The sequence below is a fragment of the Melopsittacus undulatus genome, chromosome Z, assembly GCF_012275295.1.
Source record: "Melopsittacus undulatus isolate bMelUnd1 chromosome Z, bMelUnd1.mat.Z, whole genome shotgun sequence".
NCBI classification, from domain to species: Eukaryota; Metazoa; Chordata; class Aves; order Psittaciformes; family Psittaculidae; genus Melopsittacus; species Melopsittacus undulatus.
In genome coordinates this window covers 81,730,373-81,747,956 of record NC_047557.1, presented here as the reverse complement: position 1 = coordinate 81,747,956, position 17,584 = coordinate 81,730,373, and the positions used below count along the sequence as shown (strand labels likewise).

The window sequence follows — 17,584 nt, the reverse complement described above, 5'->3', positions numbered from 1 at the left end:
GTTTTAACCTTGCTAACAGGTTAACACATTGCAGCAGGAAGATTTTCTGCTCTTTCAAATAACTGTGGCCTCTCCCAGCTCCTACCAAGTCGGCACTGCCAGCAGCACCAGTGCCTCCCGCAGGAGGACAGCCAGAGGGGGAGAAGGTGATGGAAGAGGAGCACTACTGCGAGATGCTGTGCTGCACGTTCAAGTACCGGCCCTGGCTGGACCGCCTGAGAAACTACCAGTTCCCCAGCAGTATTGACCCTCTCACCAGTGAGTGATGGAGCACAGCCACTGGGCTGGTGGGGCAGCCAGAAAGGGTGAGGAAGGGAGGAGGTGTGACAGGTGAGACTTTGTAGAGCAGGAAGGTCAACTAAGCAAGGACCAACTTACAAATGTCTGCTAAAATCCAGTCTTAAATTCCCCTGCAAGGCACAGGTTTTCCTAAATACTTCAATTTAGTTATGGGTGTCAGGAGCATGACCAGGCAGAGAAGGAGCAGCAGCTTTCTGCTGCTTTTCAGGCTTTTTATTAGGCAAATGCTGTTCTTGTAGTGTGGACATCCAAAATAAAACCAAAAATCACAACAGAAAAATCCACTGTCTGGGGACAACCCCGAGGAGCTCAGCTGCTTCCAGGGTCTTTGCTGTTTCACAGCCATTTCAAAGCCCTCAGGCTCTGGCAGGTGACCATGTGCTCAGAACAGCCTGAGGAGGGAAAGAAAAGCAAGAAAGTCAAGAGCAAAGCAAAAGAAAACCTACTTGACTCAGCAAAGTTAGAAGAGGCTTTGTGACAAAAAGCAGTGTGCTCTGCAGCTGGTGGTATTCACTTTGCATCTAGAGCACAGCTCACTTGAAATTAAATGCTGGCAGTATTCAATAGAGACCTCTTGCAGGTTTCCCTGTGGCACTCAGGGCAGGACAAGGGGATGAAAAGCCCTTTGTGTAGTGTTTTCCCATAGGTGATGGACATGGGCTCCACTAGTTGCAATGTGTTTCCTGTCCACAGATCTGATGTATGTGCTGTGGTTGTTCTTCGTTGTCATGGCCTGGAACTGGAACTGCTGGCTGATCCCTGTCCGCTGGGCTTTCCCCTACCAGACACCAGCAAACATCCACTGCTGGCTGTTCATCGACTACCTCTGTGACTTCATCTATCTGCTTGACATCCTCGTCTTTCAGACCCGGCTGCAGTTTGTCCGGGGTGGAGATATAATAGTGAGTGGCAGGGCTGCGTCCCAGTGCTGGGGGGACCCTTATTGCCCTGAGCAACATGGGCACTGCCCCTCCATGATCTGAGTCAAGCTTTCCCATTAGGGCTCTGTCCACTGTTGGAGGAGTGCAAGCATCTCTCCTGCCATGTAGTGGATAAGCTGGAAGTATTTTTCTTTCCCTAAAGTCATATATTTTTGCTCTGAAGTCAACACCAGCCTATCTAGAAAGCATGTGAGGTCCATGGCAGCCCCGTTCCTGGGTGGGAATGCTTAAGAGTGTGCTGCTAGATGGAGCAGTGCTCCCAAAAGTAAGATGCTAACTGTGAGCAGATGGCATGATAAATGTGTTTCATACAAAGGAGCACAGCTAGGCAGAATGCATTAGCAACATGACAAAAGCGATTGCAATCTGAATGCACAGATCATGCACCAGAGATAAGTGAAAGCCCCTGAATCCATTTCCATATACAACTATATAAGCTGGGGAAAATCAGACCTTCAGGATAGAGCCTTCCCATGGCCCACAGCAACGATCAGATCTGTAAATCTGATTTCTGTGCACTAGCACTGTGGTGTGCTTTCTCTGGGATGCAAAATGAGCATGGGATGTCCCAAGGTGGCATGGGAAGCTGGTATACAGCCAGTTCTTCTTTTGGCATGGCCAGGATGGTCATGCCTGGCTTTTCTCTACTGCTCCTCTTGCTCTGCTCCCTCTCCTGGGCACAAATGGAGCATCTTCCGTGTTATAGTGCAGAAGAAAAATGTCAGGCATGACCATGCTGGCCACATCTTTCCTTTCTATAAGCAATGATTAACCTTGCTTTCTCTCTCCTTCCTCTGCCCAACCAGAGCGATAAAAAGGCCATGAAGGAGAACTACCTACGATCACAACGCTTTAAGGTTTGACATCATTTTATGTACGAATCTGAATTTTCAGTGTGAACTGTGGCTTGCAGCTCCCCCCACCATGTCTGAGGGTCCTCACGGGGGTTCCTCTCTTTGTGTGGGTTTCAGATGGATATGCTGTGCCTCCTGCCCCTGGATTTCTTCTACTTCAAAGTTGGTGTCAACCCACTCCTGCGCTTTCCTCGCTGTCTAAAGGTAAGTCTGAGCTTACAAAACCAGGCAGAACACCAGCTGCAGTGGATGTGAAGGAGGTCCATGCTGATAGGAGTAAGCTGTGGCTTGCTACACTCATAGATGATCACAAGCAGGTTGTAGAATGGATGGAAAATCTTGTTCCAATGGCTTTGTGGAGCTGTTGGTCAGACACTTCTTTTCAGTTCTAAACCATGCTCACATCTGAGTAGAGGGGCACTCAGATGGAATCAAATCTGTTTGTGGCTGTTCAAGCTACAGAGGGGGTGCAGGAGGGAAACAGAGGGGGAGTGGGGTCTTATAGAGATGTAACTCTCCTGGTGGGGGTCACAAGAAGATGGAGCATGCTGAAGCATGCTGCTTTCCTTCTCCTCCAGTACATGGCCTTCTTCGAGTTCAACAACCGCCTGGAGGCTATCCTGACCAAGGCATACATCTACAGGTGAGGGGAAGAGAGGGAGGAAGAGACTGTGGAGTTGCTGTCTGCTATGGTGAAAGAAGGCTTGCTTTGGTGTGCACCAATTCTGGGTTCCTGATTTATTTTCCTGCTATCCCTGGATGTCCCTAGCTGATATAGGTGTTACTTGATGCAGGCAGGACGTGGGGTCCTATAGCCGTGTGGATTCCCTGTCTCTGACCCAGGGGTGACTGGAGTGCTAATGGTGAAAAGGAGCCACCAGTGGACAAGCTCCTTTTTCTGGCACCTGTGGTACTGCAGGAGGGAGCAGCAGGGCTGCACACTTGAGTACTCGGTGATTCCTGCACTGAGCTCATAGCTTAGAAGCTCCTTGTGATGCTGAGGGTGTTCTGACATGTTTCCCAGCAGACACCATATCATGTCCCTTCCTGTTCTCTTCTTTTTTGTTTGTTTCTCAGAGTGATTCGGACCACAGCCTATTTACTGTACAGCTTGCATGTGAACTCCTGCTTCTATTACTGGGCATCAGCCTATGAAGGACTGGGCTCTACCAAATGGGTCTATGATGGGGAAGGAAACAGGTACCAGCCAAGGCTTGGGTCCTCATGTAGCACGGATTGCTGTGATGAGCTGGAGTAAGAAGGGAGGTATTAGGGTGCAGCTGGCTTCATAAAAAAAAAAAAAACCAAAGAAATGGGTTGCAGGTGCCAGGTGATGTGGAGCCAGCGAGAATAATGGGGACAGGAAGGGTGGGATGTGCAGTAATATACAATGCTGCAAGATAAAGAGGCTGCAGTTAGGCTGAGATAGGAGAGAATGGCAGATTGAAAAGACTGAAAAACTGGGAACCTGATGCTGGGAAGCAAGACAATGATCCCTGGCTGAGCAGAATGGGAGGGACAGATCTGTTCCTGTTGATCTGCTGCCTCACTTGAAGCTGTGTGTCCTTGGTGCTATGTGTCAGGCCCTCAGACGAGACCATCACTCTCATTCCCAGGGTGTGAGACAGGGACAGTGGCCACCCCTCACCGTGGCATTTCCAAGATATACATATTAAATGTCTGTTGTGTTGTGAGTGATGTGTGCCATAGGGAGAGCACTTAGCTCATGAGCTGAGCACCACCTCATAGCAAATGCCCACACTGACTGTTTTACAGCACAGACATAATATGATCTTGAGTAACATTCAAATGAGAGTTTCCTGCAAAAAGGCATGGGTAAGTGCATTACAGACTTACTGTGAGGTGTGAGTGCAGGTGGGGACAAGTGATGTCACCTCTGCAGCCCTAGTAAGGGTGTTGCCTTCCCTTCAAGCACTCAGCTCAGCTTGTTAATGTTGCTGTTATATAGCTATTTGGTATGATATACACATCTGTAGCCTACCTCTAAGTGTAACTGTAGCATCCAAGGGAGTGCCTAAGACCAGTGAATCAAGAATCCACTTGACACCTCTGGAGTCCCATGCCAACAAGTTGCTCACAAACCCTTTTTTCCTCCCTGACTATTCCTAAAAGTGTAAATGTTGCTGAAAAAAATATTGCTGGTTTATGGTAGTGGAGCTGTAAGAGCAGAAAATGGGAGTAGCCACAGCAGCTGAGCCTCCCATGCTGAGGTTTCCGGAGGGTCCCTACATGCTCCTGCTCCTGTAGCATCTCCAGAAGTGCCTGTGGGTGTGGTGGAGAGTTTGCAGCCCTTTGATTTTCCCCTTGTCACCTGTAATTACTCTCAGCAGGCTCTGGCTTGCCATGGCCAGGGGATGTGAGCTCAATAGTGATGGAAGAAACAGGCCTTCATGCCAGAAACACCTTCAAAACTGCCTCCTCTTTTCCTCTCAGCTACATCCGCTGCTACTACTGGGCAGTCAAAACCCTCATCACCATTGGGGGCCTGCCAGACCCCAAGACACTGTTTGAGATCGTCTTCCAGCTGCTGAACTACTTCACGGGTGTCTTTGCTTTCTCCGTCATGATAGGGCAGGTGAGCAGGAGTCCTGGGGACTCCCAGCCTCCACTGGGAAAGGTTTTGGTGGGGTTGGTTCACAGGTTTGCATCTCTGGGTTTCTTTTCCCCATCGAGGACCTACTCAGCATTGGTGGAAGACAAAAGGGGTTTGGCAGATGCTGTTAGGACTCATCAAACATGCTCTAGATTGCTTAACAGGCTGACAGGTAAGTGACAGCTACTAAAACATCTCTTCCACCTCTTCCTCCCATCCAGATGAGAGATGTGGTTGGTGCTGCTACTGCGGGGCAAACATACTATCGGAGCTGCATGGACAGTACCATTAAGTACATGAACTTCTACAAAATCCCCAAAACTGTTCAGAACAGGGTGAAAACATGGTACGAGTACACGTGGCATTCGCAAGGCATGCTAGGTGAGCTCCAGCCACCCTGAGGACCCACACATGCACTGCTGCTGCTGTACAGAGCTGCAATGTTACTGTCAAATAGTACTGTGGTCATGGGGAGGGGGTGGCTTATTTTACTCTTGTTTGCTCACCTATATAGTATCTAGGCTGCCATCAGGTTGTGCATCACTCATAGAGCACCAAGTCCAGCATCCCACCCGCTGGTCTCTGGGGAGTGGTCAGTGACTAGCAGTTGCTGGCCAGAGAGTGTCTAACAGCAAGACCATAAGCTCACCTGCAGAGTAAATCATAAAATCACAGAATCATCCAGCTCCAACCCCCTGCCACAGACAGGGACACCTTCCACTAGAGCAGGTTGCTCCAAGCCCCTGGCCTTGAACACTGCCAGGGATGGGGCAGCCACAGCTTCTCTGAGCAACCTGTGCCAGGGCCTCAGCACCCTCACAGGGAAAAAAATTCCTTATATCTAACCTAAATCTCCCCTGTTTCAGTTTAAACCCTATCACTTGGGCCGTATCACTACAGTCCCTGATAAAGAGTCTTTCTCCAGCATCCTTGGTAGGCCCCCTTCAGATACTGGAAGGCTGCTATGAGGTCTCCTGGAGCCTTCTCTTTTCCAGGCTGATGAAGCCCAGCTCCCTCAGCCTGCCTCCACAGCAGAGCTGCTCCAGCCCTCCCAGCACCTCCATGGCCTCCTCTGGACTCACTTCAACAGCTCCATGTCCCTCTTGTGTTGTTGTCCCAGAGCTGGATGCAGGACTGCAGGGGGGGAATCTCCCCAGAGCACAGTAGAGGGGCAGAATCCCTTCTCTAACCTGCTGCTCACTCTCTGGGGATGCAGCCCAGCACACAGGGGCTCAAGCACTGAAGCCAAGTCTTGGGGAGCTTCTCATCACCCAGCACCTCCAAGTTCTTCTCTGCAGAGCTGCTCTACATGTTTCTGCCCAGCCTGTAGCTGTTCAGGCAGGACCACTGCATCCAGCATTCTGGCCAAGAAAGATGCAGCTTGGACTCACTGGTCTGTCTCTGAGAACCATCAGGGCAGAGATAACGTGAAGGGCAGCTCTCCATCACTCACTGGCTTCAGACCTGCAAGTTGCTTGTTGGCAGAGACTGGAGAAGACCCTTCTGGGAAAGCCTGTTCCTGTCCTTTGCCATCAGAACATGGGCTGCTTTCCCACTGCCACACCAAAGGCATGATCTGGGATTAAGTGTGGGAAAGATCCAGTGTTCTGCTTTCTCCCACAGATGAATCAGAGCTTCTGGTGCAGCTGCCAGACAAGATGAGGCTGGACATCGCTATTGATGTGAACTACAGCATCGTGAGCAAAGTGGCCCTCTTCCAGGTAGCCCCTGAATGTGTGCTCTGCCTGGCACAGCCTGCCATACTGGCACAGACTAACCATGCTGCTGGCTTTGTTTCTGCTAAGGGCTGTGACAGGCAGATGATCTTTGACATGCTGAAGCGGCTCAGATCTGTGGTCTATCTGCCCAATGACTACGTGTGTAAGAAGGTAATGAGGTGCTCAAGTGCTTTCCAAGTGCAGGAGCACTAGCCTGTGCTAGGAGTAATGTAGAGTGGGGAAAGCCAGACCTCGCCCATCACCATGGCATTGAACCACTTCACAGAGCAAAAACATTCTCCTTTGCAGATGGTCTTGTGCAAAGTCTGACCTCTTCTGCTGCAGCCATGAACAACAGGAGAGCAGGGGGAGACTTTGGGATGCTTAGATGAGGATGCTCAGGAGTGAGCACCATCAGGAAAAAGCATTTGGAGAGTTTGGAGAGGGCAGCATGGACATGGGGGTTTCCAGCAAGACACAGTTTAGGGAACCCATAAATTCTCCCTATTTGTGGGCACCCCACACAGCACCTATCTTTATTGCAGGGAGAAATTGGCCGTGAGATGTACATTATCCAGGCAGGACATGTGCAGGTACTGGGGGGACCTGATGGCAAAACTGTGCTGGTAACTCTGAAGCCTGGATCTGTGTTTGGAGAGATAAGGTGAGTGAAGCATTCCCATGGAGTCAGGGGAATACAACTTATGGGCTCTGTGTGAGCAAGGTGGGAAGTGAAGAGATCAGCAGCACCATAGTTAATACCTGTGACTGAGAGCCATGAACACTGAGCAGCGTCTCCTATACAAATTACAGCTTGTTTTCTTGGCTCTTGTATATTTTTGTGCTGTTTTCTGCCTGGAGAGGTAGTGACAGTAAGCAGAGGTATATGGAGGGGTGGGAAAATAAACAAGAAAAGATATTTCACTAAACCAGCCCCCTACCAACCCATTTTCTGAGCATGTAAAGTCTTGCAGCAATTACACAGTTGCCTCCGTACAGCCCAGCAGACACTAGACCGGTGTAAAATGCAATATTTAAACCTTCAAAAAGGCAAATCCTTTTTTATATGGCTCTCCTTGCCAATGTTTCCATTGCTGTTTAAAAATTGGGCTTGTAGTATTTAGTTGGGGGTGAAAATTAAACCTGAGTCCTCTGAACAACAGAGATTGAGACATGCAACGGACAATTTTCTTTAAGCCGTGCTCAGTAACAGCACTGATGTCTTATTGTGTCTTTCTCAGCTTGCTGGCAGCGGGAGGGGGAAATCGCCGAACAGCAAACGTCATTGCTCATGGTTTTGCCAACCTTTTCATTTTGGATAAGAAGGACTTGAACGAGATTTTGGTGCATTATCCAGAGTCTCAGAAGCTGCTGAAGAAGAAGGCCAAGTGCGTGTTGAGCTGCTGCTTTCTAGCCCATGGGGTTTTCAAAGAAAAACAGAGAAGGGGGTTCAGCATCACAGGGGAGCTCTCTCTGTGTGCAAAGCCCTGGGAAAGCTCCTGCTGCAGGCATTAGGCACGAGTTCCAGGTGGAGAGTCGGGCTGGAGCTGCTGCATCACGGCAAGGAGCCTGGAGATGCCCAGAGCCAGCCCAGCTCCTCTGAAAAGCACCCTTCTCATACCTAAAACGGCTACAAGGCTGCTGGAGAGGAGCTTTGACAAGGGTCTGTAGGGACAGGACAAATGGGAATGGCTTTAACCTGACAGAGGGGAGACTGAGATGAGATCTTAGGCAGAAGTTCTTCCCTGTGAGGGTGCTGAGGCCCTGGCACAGGTTGCCCAGAGAAGCTGTGGCTGCCCCATCCCTGGCAGTGTTCAAGGCCAGGTTGGATGGGCTTGGAGCAACCTGGTCTGGTGGAAGGTGTCCCTGTCTGTGGCAGGGGGTTGGAACTGGATGAGCTTTGAGGTCCCTTCCAACCCAAACCAGACTGATTCTATGGTGATTCTATGATTCACTTTTAAAAGTGAGAGCAACTCAGGAACAAACAGTGTGCTTTCATTTAAAAATATATTATTCATATATATAAAAATTTGTAGTTTTAGAACCACTTAGATTTGTTAGTCTTGCCTCTATAAGTCATAAAAAATGCCTGTTTTTTTAAAAGCCTGCTTTTTCTGCATTATAAAACCCAGCTAATATAACGCATCCCCAGACTGAAATCATCTCTCTTTTTCCTTGATGTAGGAAAATGCTGAAAAGCAACAATAAGCCCAAAGATGCGAAAAGAGTCCCTGGAGACTCGCTGATCATCCCCCCAAAACCTGACACTCCAAAGCTCTTCCAGGCTGCTCTGGCTGCAGCAGGGAGGATGGGGGGCAAAGGGCCGCTGGCACAGCTCCGCTGGAGGCTGAGGGAGCTGAAGGCGATGCAGGCGATGCAGGTCAGCATGGGGAGGATGAGTGTGGTCAAGGTGCTTTGAAGGAGTGAGCTCAGGTTACCGGGGTCTGACGTGATGTGGGCAGACAGGAAGGGATGGTTCAGCATCTCACACATGGCTTTGGAAGAATGCTGTTGTCCCACAGGGGGTTGTTTTGCAGCACAAAAGGGAAATACATCGACTTTTTGCCCAGCTATGCTAAGCATGAGCCTAATCTACAGCTGAGCTATAGCCACAGATGCACACATCTTCTGTGCCGCAGAGACAGAGCCACTTGTAGGGAATTGATGTGCTGGTGGGACAGGGGTGATGCTGGCATCCAGCACCCATAATATTTGACATCCAATCAATATTTGCAAAGCTCTGGCAGCACAACAGCGGCAGAGCCCCCAGCAGCAGACACACTGGCCTGCCAGCTCTGCAGGAGCTGTCTTGAAAAACCCCTTTGCTGGTTTGTCATAAGCAACCAGAAAAAATGGCTCTGCTCTATTTTTTCTCTTTCTTCCAATTGTCTCTTTTAAATTCAGAAAAGAGACTGTATCTCCATGCAGTCCTTATTGTGGCTTTTGTCAGCATGGAGTTACGCAGACTATCTGGAGCATAAAGGGAGGTGAAAGAGCAGCTGATATGGAGCATGCCATGGCCTGGTAAATACCCAGGTAGATGCTGAGTGTATCTGCACCTCTACAGAGGCTTCATACAACAGAGTGCTCAGCACTAAAAACCAGTTGAAGGTGGCAGTGGACAGTGTCACTGTGTGCTTCATGTGCTAGTGGCAACATGAACCATATTAGGAGCTAACCCTTCTAATGGAGTTTAGGAGGACCCTGTTAGAAGGACACCCCTCTCTGTGGCACATCTGTTAGTAAGGTTTCTCCAAAGGAGATCTTAGGACAGGGCCACTCACAGCAGCACTTCTGCCAAGCTTTTGTGTAAATCAGCCCCTCCCCCCCAGATGCTTCATGAGCAAAACAAGGTCAGGAGGTGTAGTAAAGCTTCACTGCACTCATCTCTTAACATGTGCAGGATAGAGTCCAGCTGCCCTTGTCTCAGAGATCATCCTTCGCAGCAAGCTGACATCCTGATGTGAGGTCCAGTGCTGTGAAGCTCCGCAGAGCACTGGCTTTGCACATCACTGATGCCATGGCTGGGCTAGTGGACAAGGGTCTGCTAAGCTTTATTCTGCCTTTCTCTTAATTGTTTGTTTATTTCCTTGGATCACAGGGTTCCAGATTAAGTCCAACCATGCCAAAATCACCAGTGCACCAGAAGTCACCTGTCACCTCCCACAAAGCACGCACCCACCTGGGAGAAGAAATATTCTCTAAATCTTCTGATAGTTTAGTCAATATTCGTGTGATTTCCACAGCACAAGAAGATGAAGAGATCCTTGCTGCTGAGATTTCAGAGCAAGAGGAGGAAAAAAAAGATAAATGAGAGCCAAGCTGGTCCTGGGGCAGGAGTTATAAGCTGTAGCTGTAGGCTTTGCTAGGTGCTGCAGGTAGGATCTGCATTTTCTTTCAGCCTAGACCTTCACTCACTGTTGATAAAATCCTTTGCCATATGACCCAAAATCATACAAGGTTTCTGAGCTCTGAAACCTGAGCATCTTTATGAATATTCCCACTAAGTCTCAGGCCAGCCCTCTTGCTTCAAAATTCAGCCTTGCAGAGAGGGAGCCATGAAGAAATTGCTTTTTATGGCTCTGTGTGGTTAATGTGTATTCAGGTGAAGTGTGAAAAGTTCTTTGCCTCTGACAGCTGAGTCACAGCTTGGTCAGAAGCACTGAGCGGAGATAAACAACAAGGTTTCTCTCTTGGGCTTAAGGCAGTCAGGAGCAGATGTAGAGTGATCAATTCAAGAAGGATGTGAACTATGCTCACAGGCTGAGCACAGATCCATTGTCACATCACTGAGATCTGTCCTTGTGTGCATGGACTGCAAGATGCTTGAGGGTCCCTGTGTGGTGCCAAGACTGCTTTGGGTTTCCTGCTGGGAAGAAGGTTTCCTATAAACCATTCACCCCAGAGAGGAGATGGGCTCTCCATAGCTAGTGGCTATGTGGAGATGTGATGCAGACCTTCCAGGGATGGAAAAGCACAATCCTGGGTGAGAAGGTGTTTCTGGAGATCCCTGGGTTTCCATGGGTGCACCAGCTGGAAGGGATAAACTGAGTGCAGGAAAGGAGAAACACTATTGGTTTACAGCTGGGTCAGGAAAGTACAGTGCAGAATGTGTTCTCCTCTCCCAGCCAGTGTTTCAGAGTCAGGTCAGAGCCCATAGGGCACAAGCAAGAGTGCACAAGTGTGCGGATGGTCCCCTGCCTCATTGCTGGACCTCAGTGACCTACAACATTTCCAACAGCCAATTTCCAGCTTTTTTGGTCACTTGGTGCTTGGCCACATTCCCCGAGGAGGAGCCATGAAGAAGCAAGACTCTGGTCTTGCTCTTGACTGCAACAGGGCACTTGTGAAGGGACTTTTCCAAGTGTGCTGAATGGGAAGGTGAACCCCTGGTTAAGCAGCCAGCTTGCCCAACTGATAGCTCAAGGTGTCCAGTCTTCCCCCAGCACCATTGGTTCCCCATCTTCCTCAAACCCAGCACCAACTGGAGCAAGCTTCCCGTAAACTGAGAAGTGGCAAGAAGTGGTGAGTGAGACAGTGCCATCACAAATGGGGATGATGCAGATCTGCCCCAAGGTTTCACTGGCCATGTCTCCAACTGGCACTGCTGGCTCTGTCAAGAGGAGCCTGTTTCCACCCTCTGGAGGAGAAGCAGGGGCAGGTTTTGCCACAGGGAGCAGCCCCAGTGCCACAGCTGAGGGAATTCCCAGCAAATACTATGAGAAGTGCTGCAGGTTCCACAGGTCTGGCCATGGGGCAGCCAGGCTGCTTGTGAAGTACTGGGTGATGTCTGTTCCACCAGCCACCTGTGGCTGACTTTCACCTCCTTCAGGGTTCTCTTAAATCTGTGGGTTTTTTTGCCCTCTCTTGTAAAATAGATGGGTTTCTCTGGTGGGAAGAAACCAGAATATACGTTTGTGTTAATTAATGCTAGCTTGCTGTCTTTTAAACAAATTTAATGAGCTTTAATACACCGCAGAAGGGTCTGAAGCCATCACTGCCCTTCACATTGCGGGGGAGAACCTGGACTTACCCAAACCTCCCTAAAGATTTCTCATCCTCAGTCATTTGCAAGTGGTTTCCTGCTGGGTAGAAGGTTTCAGTGGGAAGTGCAAAGCTTTTTTTTTTCCCTCCCACTATATAAATATTTATATAATAAAAGCAGGAAACCTGCAGAAGTTGAGCTACTGTTCTGATTTCATATGGGTTAGAAAAAGCATTTAAATAAATAGTAGGCTGTAATGGCTTTTATATTTCACTGCATCTACAATAAACACCATGTAGATTACCATGCTTTTGCTGTGGCTTTATTTCAAAACTCCAGTTGTTTCCCATCATTCTGCTCCCAGTGGAGCCAAGGCAAGCCCCACGTGCAGTTCACAGATTTCCCAATAAACTAGTTAGAGTCTTAGAACTGTAGTATTACAATGGAACTGTAATAGTCTTTTCATCAGCAGAAGGAGGGGGAAAAAAAGGCTTTCTTAAATGGCACATACTCATGTGAAGATCTTGGTTTTCAACATGCAGCATTAGATGGTAATGGATACATAACTGGTAATTCTGGAACTGTGGGGAGATTTGAAATTATCCTCCTCTGATATCTGTTTATGGCTTTAGTTCTTTAGGAAGATTATTCTCCAGGTAACAATTAAGGTCAAGGCAGGGTTGGGCTTACAGCCTGGGTTGGAGACCTGCTCAGGTGTATTTGCTGTGGGGACTCTGTAGAAATGACAGGCTGAGGAGATGGGCAGCTCATTTAGTGCCTCTTATTTGGGGGATCACAATAAACAGGCTTTCTGCTGTATTTTGTAAATCCATTCCTCTGTTAGTTTTACTATATTTGCCACGGGCTTCCTTCAGATTGGTTCCTATAAATATCTCGCAGGGAATACTTATCACACGTCTGTTCCTTCGACTGCCTTTGGAATGTTCCTGATTGATTTGGTAATGCTCCATGTACCTTCACTGCATTTCTTAATAGCTTTTGCTCATTCCACTTTAATGTCCTTAAGTATCAGATGGATACGATATGAGATCCTCTAATAATATTAATGGAGTATTTGGGGGATCTCATGGGGCACTTGCCAGTCCAGCACCCTGCAAGTTCTGCATTGCAGTCTTCCTTCTGCCTTATATTTCTGATTAATGGATTTCTCAGAGGCCTATAGCCATAGAAACCAGGTTTTCTTGCAATGATATTTTACTTTTTGTTGCTTTAGAGTGAAGTAAGTGGAATAGAGAACTGCTGATGGAAGAAGAGCATGCTGTTGATGGGTTTGTATGAATGTGTTAGGTTTTGTCTCACTATCACATGTAGTCACTATCACAGTCATCTTTACTGGATGCTTCATATATACTGTTTAATATATATATATTTATATATATGCTTTTATACATATATATATACATTTTTGATACTGAAGGTGTATTCATATTCCTCGTGACCTGTGCTGTTACATCTTTCAGAACAGTGACACTGATTTAATGTTCTGTGTGAGGTGAGGGAAGACAAACAACTCTGATTAAACAATCAACTTATGAAAGGAATAATATAACCCACCACAGACATCTGACAGTGGAGGAAGTTGTTTTCCTCTGGATAGAAATGGGGCATGCAGCTTCTCTGTATTTATAGCCAGAGCAATCTCTTAAAACGATTAAGAACAATTTCAGGTTAATCACTGGTAAGGTCGTAAGGAAAGTAAAACAAACAACCAGGTCTAGGGATTAGACTCAGATCTAGAAAGAAATTGCAGCATAAATAGAAAGTCCAGTGAAATGGTGTTTAATTAGAAAGTTTGAAATAAAATCGACCACTTTAACCTTTGATACCTGGAGACCTTAACCAGCAGGACATGCTCCTAATTCTGGGAACTGACTGTAAACCACTTTTTCTGCTTATATATATACTTTTTTTTGTATTGTGTAGATCTGCCTTGATCGCAGTTGCAATTAAATCCCCCTGATCCCCTTTTTGCCTTACTCTAAATTTGAGCTAATAAGAGTTTAGTTTTCTCTGCCCAGAGCACACAGCTCCTTTTAAGTGCAGTGATGGTCTCACTGGAGCTAACATCCTGAGTTAAAAACCCAGACTTCCATTTGGGAATGTGTCACACAGTGGTACACACTCCAAAGGGCTGCCACACCACTGTTTATTAACAGCAGGCTTAGCGCTGGCTGGATGACATTTTTATGGGGGCAACAAGAAACCTGGAGAGGGGCTTTGGACAAGGGCCTGCAGGGACAGGACAAGGGGGATGGCTTTAACCTGACAGAGGGGAGACTGAGATGAGCTCTTAGGCAGAAGTTCTTCCCTGTGAGGGTACTGAGGCGCTGGCACAGGTTGCCCAGAGAAGCTGTGGCTGCCCCATCCCTGGCAGTGTTCAAGGCCAGGTTGGACAGGGCTTGGAGCAACCTGGTCTAGTGGAAGGTGTCCCTGCGCATGGCAGGGAGCTGGAACTGTGTGAGCTTTAAGGTCCCTTCCACCCAAACCAGTCTGGGATTCTATAATTCTGGAATGTCCTTTACCTCCTGGCCAGTGGATGGTCCAAATTCACCCTGGGGTGAGCATGAATGACGTGGCTGTGCTTCTCTGTCTTAGCAATAATCAGAGGAATGAAGACCAGCTGGACCAGTTACTCATTGCAGATAAGAGGCGCTTTTGTGCTGCAGAAACCTCTCCGCTGCCATGGTTACCAGCCACTGTCACAGCCACCAGCGAGACAGGACTAATCTAACTAACAGGGCTTCTGCTCTCCCCTTCCCAAGGGAAAGCCCCAGTCAGAAAACCTACACTATGCCCCAAAGTGGGGAGATAAGTGCAGGGGCTGTCCAACCCTCCCCAGTGTGAGCTGGCCAGTGCTCAGAGTTTGTTGCATCCAGTGTCTCTGCCCTTACACTGAGCATTAGGCTCTGGGCTTAATAACCTGAAATATTAGTTTAAAAAGGGAGAAAACGGTGCTGCAGCCTGGGCGGGCTCTGCCCCGTTTCCTGTTTTTCCAGCACTCAGGAACGCAGTGACCTCTTGGTGCTCTTGCTTTTTGCACCAGTGTGCTTCTCATTAAAGTGTTTTCCTGAGCACTAATTAGAGTGGTTTTCCGTTTGTAAATTAGTCTGATATGATCTGTGTGTCTTGGCACTGGCCTTCTGGAGCAGGAGCCAAGGTCTCTGTGTCTGATCACTGTTTACTTTGCAGATTTCCCAGGTTTTACTGTTCTTGGCTGCCTTCTAGAAAGTACTCACAGGTGGAAGTTAATGGGATGCTATGGGTCTTTGCAGCTTGCTTGCCTCAGGAAACAGGAGAGGTTTTGGTGCTCCAGGGACCTTTCAACCAACGCGGGTTGATGGGGTGGTGTGGGCACAGAGGAGTCCTTTCAGTTGTGCTACTTCCCATCCCATTCCAGCTTCCCCCCATGGTGTGTAGTGCAGGAGAAGGTGTGCAAGGAAAGGCACTGCCTGAGCCAACCTTTTAACAGGTGATGGAAAAGGAAAAATAATCAAATTAACATATCCTATGCAATTAAACCACTTCATTCATTTTAGTGCAGCAAGTGCAAAGCTGAGCAAGCCCAAGCCCATCTCAACGTGGGTGTCTGCAGTAAAGTCCACCTGCCTACCAGTGCTGCTGAATAGGTCGTGTCAGCAATTTGCTGGAGACCAGTAGTGCTTGGGAGGGGATGGGCGTTAATCGGCTCTCGTTTTCTTAATGTATTGAAGATGAGTGTGGAGGGAATGTTGCTTTCTCTGACTTCAGTCATGGCCAGGGTAGAGCCACCAGAGGTTTGCTAAGAAGTCTGGCAGCAAAGGCAGCCCTGGGTGCAGGGAGTCATCCTCTCCCTTTGCTTGCTGGGGAGGCTGGCAGTGAGTGGAGCATCCCCAGGGGACCAGCTACCCTAGATCAGTTGCCGGCACCCTCTGGAACCGGGCACCAATATGGACCATATTCCTAAAAGCATTTACTGGGCTTTAACAAGAGGAGAACTGCCTGGAGGCTTCACTCAGGGACCCCTGAGCTTGGAGTAGAGTTGATCCTTGACAAAAACGCATCAATTTCCCAGTGCTGGTGTGCCAGCCACGTGGCACCAAGTGTGGAAAAGTGCAGGGAAGCATCCCACCTTGTCAGCACCATCAGCACCAGCCCCAGGGAGGCTTGTGGCGGGGACTGTACCAGAGCTCAGCACCCTGCCTGGGCTGTGCTGGGCCATGCATGCCCTGTGTGCCCTAGCAGGACTGTCCATGCAGCACTGGAACAAGAGCAGCAGCAAGAGAAGCAGGGTGCAGGCTGTGGAGAGCAACCCTGCCCGTAAAGAGGAGGGTGGGTGCCACAGCCAATCTGTGCAGGAGGATGCTCCCCAGAAACGTGCCCAGGACCACAGTTGTCCTGGATGGGCCCACAGGTGAGAGCAGCGGGTTGGTGTGGGGCAAGCAGGGCAGAGGCTGTGGCAGAAGCAAAGGCTGTGGATGAGAAGCAGCCAAATGCCTCTGGATTGGGGTAATTTTCACTAAACATGTCTGGATGCTTGTACACAGGCTCTGTGTTTCTTCTGATGGAGTTTCCCTAAGGGTTAATCAGGCAGTACGTTTTGTCCGGTGGGCTGAAGATGATGGTAGTTGAATAAAGATGTCTGAGCTCCAGGGTTCCCCACTCTCACCTCACCTGGGATGCTGAGCACCCTGATCATACCTCAGTGCTACTTAGTTCTCCTTCTCATCCTTATTTTTCCACCTGACTCCTCTCTAGGATCCCCCAATAAACCTGAAAGCCCAGGAAGGTTTGCATGAAAACAAGCAGTGACCTGGCAGTTATTCCAAGTCAGCCTATACAGAGCCTCCTGCCTGCTTCTCCTGCATGCACTGCCAGATTTTCCTTAATGTCTCCTTGTTTTTCCAGTTGGGAGTGATTCCTCAAGGGATCTCCTGGCAGAGAGGACTTGGGTTCACCCTTCACATCCCGCTCATCTCTAAGGCATATGCATTAAAATATGGGTGTAGGTCTGCTCCTCTCCTTTAGGACAAATTAAATCTGCTCACGCAGTGCCTGGTGCAGGCAGCAGAGCTGGAGCGTGTGGGTGTTTAATATTCATTGGGCATAGACATAAAAGTTTTCTTCTCCAAAATAGCCTTACACAGCACTGTGCTGCTCTGCTTTCCTAAGCCTTAGTGGGAAGCTGGAATTTAACGTTTCCTTTGCTTGTCTCCTCAACTTCCACTGCCTTAGCCAAGAAGCAGAAGACCCTTGTTGGGTACAAAACCTCTTTTGAGGATGGATCCTGGCACTTTATTTGCAATTTTCAATTCTGTAGTGTGCAGTCATAGAATTATGTCTTTGAAGCACCAACAAGGGAACAAGGAAAAAAAAAAGAGAATTTGGTCCCAGTTAGGTCCACAACAGTTAAATCACCATGAAATACATTTCAGTAAGTTAAACTAGAAAGACCTCAGCCTATTTTCTTGTTAAGCGTATAATCCCAGACTTGTCTGAATTGGAAAGGACCTTAAAGATCTTCCAGTTCAACTCCCTGTCACAGACAGGGACACCTTCCAGCAGACCTGGTTGCTCCAAGACTCATCCAACCTGGCCTTGAACACTGCCAGGGATGGGGCAGCCACAGCTTCTCTGGGCAACCTGTGCCAGGACCTCAGCACCCTCACAGGGAA

General features: G+C 48.4%; 1 protein-coding gene across 1 annotated transcript in view; it reads left to right on the top strand.

The window, feature by feature from the left end:
* The window catches only part of CNGB1 (cyclic nucleotide gated channel subunit beta 1), a 29,946-nt gene extending 17,927 nt beyond the window's left edge, over window positions 1–12,019 (top strand). Inside the window, exons 19-32 of the mRNA XM_031051707.2 lie at window positions 79–258; window positions 994–1,202; window positions 2,048–2,098; window positions 2,213–2,299; window positions 2,674–2,738; window positions 3,173–3,295; window positions 4,550–4,691; window positions 4,931–5,090; window positions 6,333–6,430; window positions 6,515–6,598; window positions 6,973–7,091; window positions 7,669–7,815; window positions 8,612–8,807; window positions 10,029–12,019. Coding sequence (XP_030907567.2) covers window positions 79–258; window positions 994–1,202; window positions 2,048–2,098; window positions 2,213–2,299; window positions 2,674–2,738; window positions 3,173–3,295; window positions 4,550–4,691; window positions 4,931–5,090; window positions 6,333–6,430; window positions 6,515–6,598; window positions 6,973–7,091; window positions 7,669–7,815; window positions 8,612–8,807; window positions 10,029–10,241 — 1,874 coding nt within the window. The 3' untranslated portion in view covers window positions 10,242–12,019. The remainder of the gene's footprint in view (window positions 1–78; window positions 259–993; window positions 1,203–2,047; window positions 2,099–2,212; window positions 2,300–2,673; window positions 2,739–3,172; window positions 3,296–4,549; window positions 4,692–4,930; window positions 5,091–6,332; window positions 6,431–6,514; window positions 6,599–6,972; window positions 7,092–7,668; window positions 7,816–8,611; window positions 8,808–10,028) is intronic.
* Window positions 12,020–17,584: the final 5,565 nt, after the last annotated feature.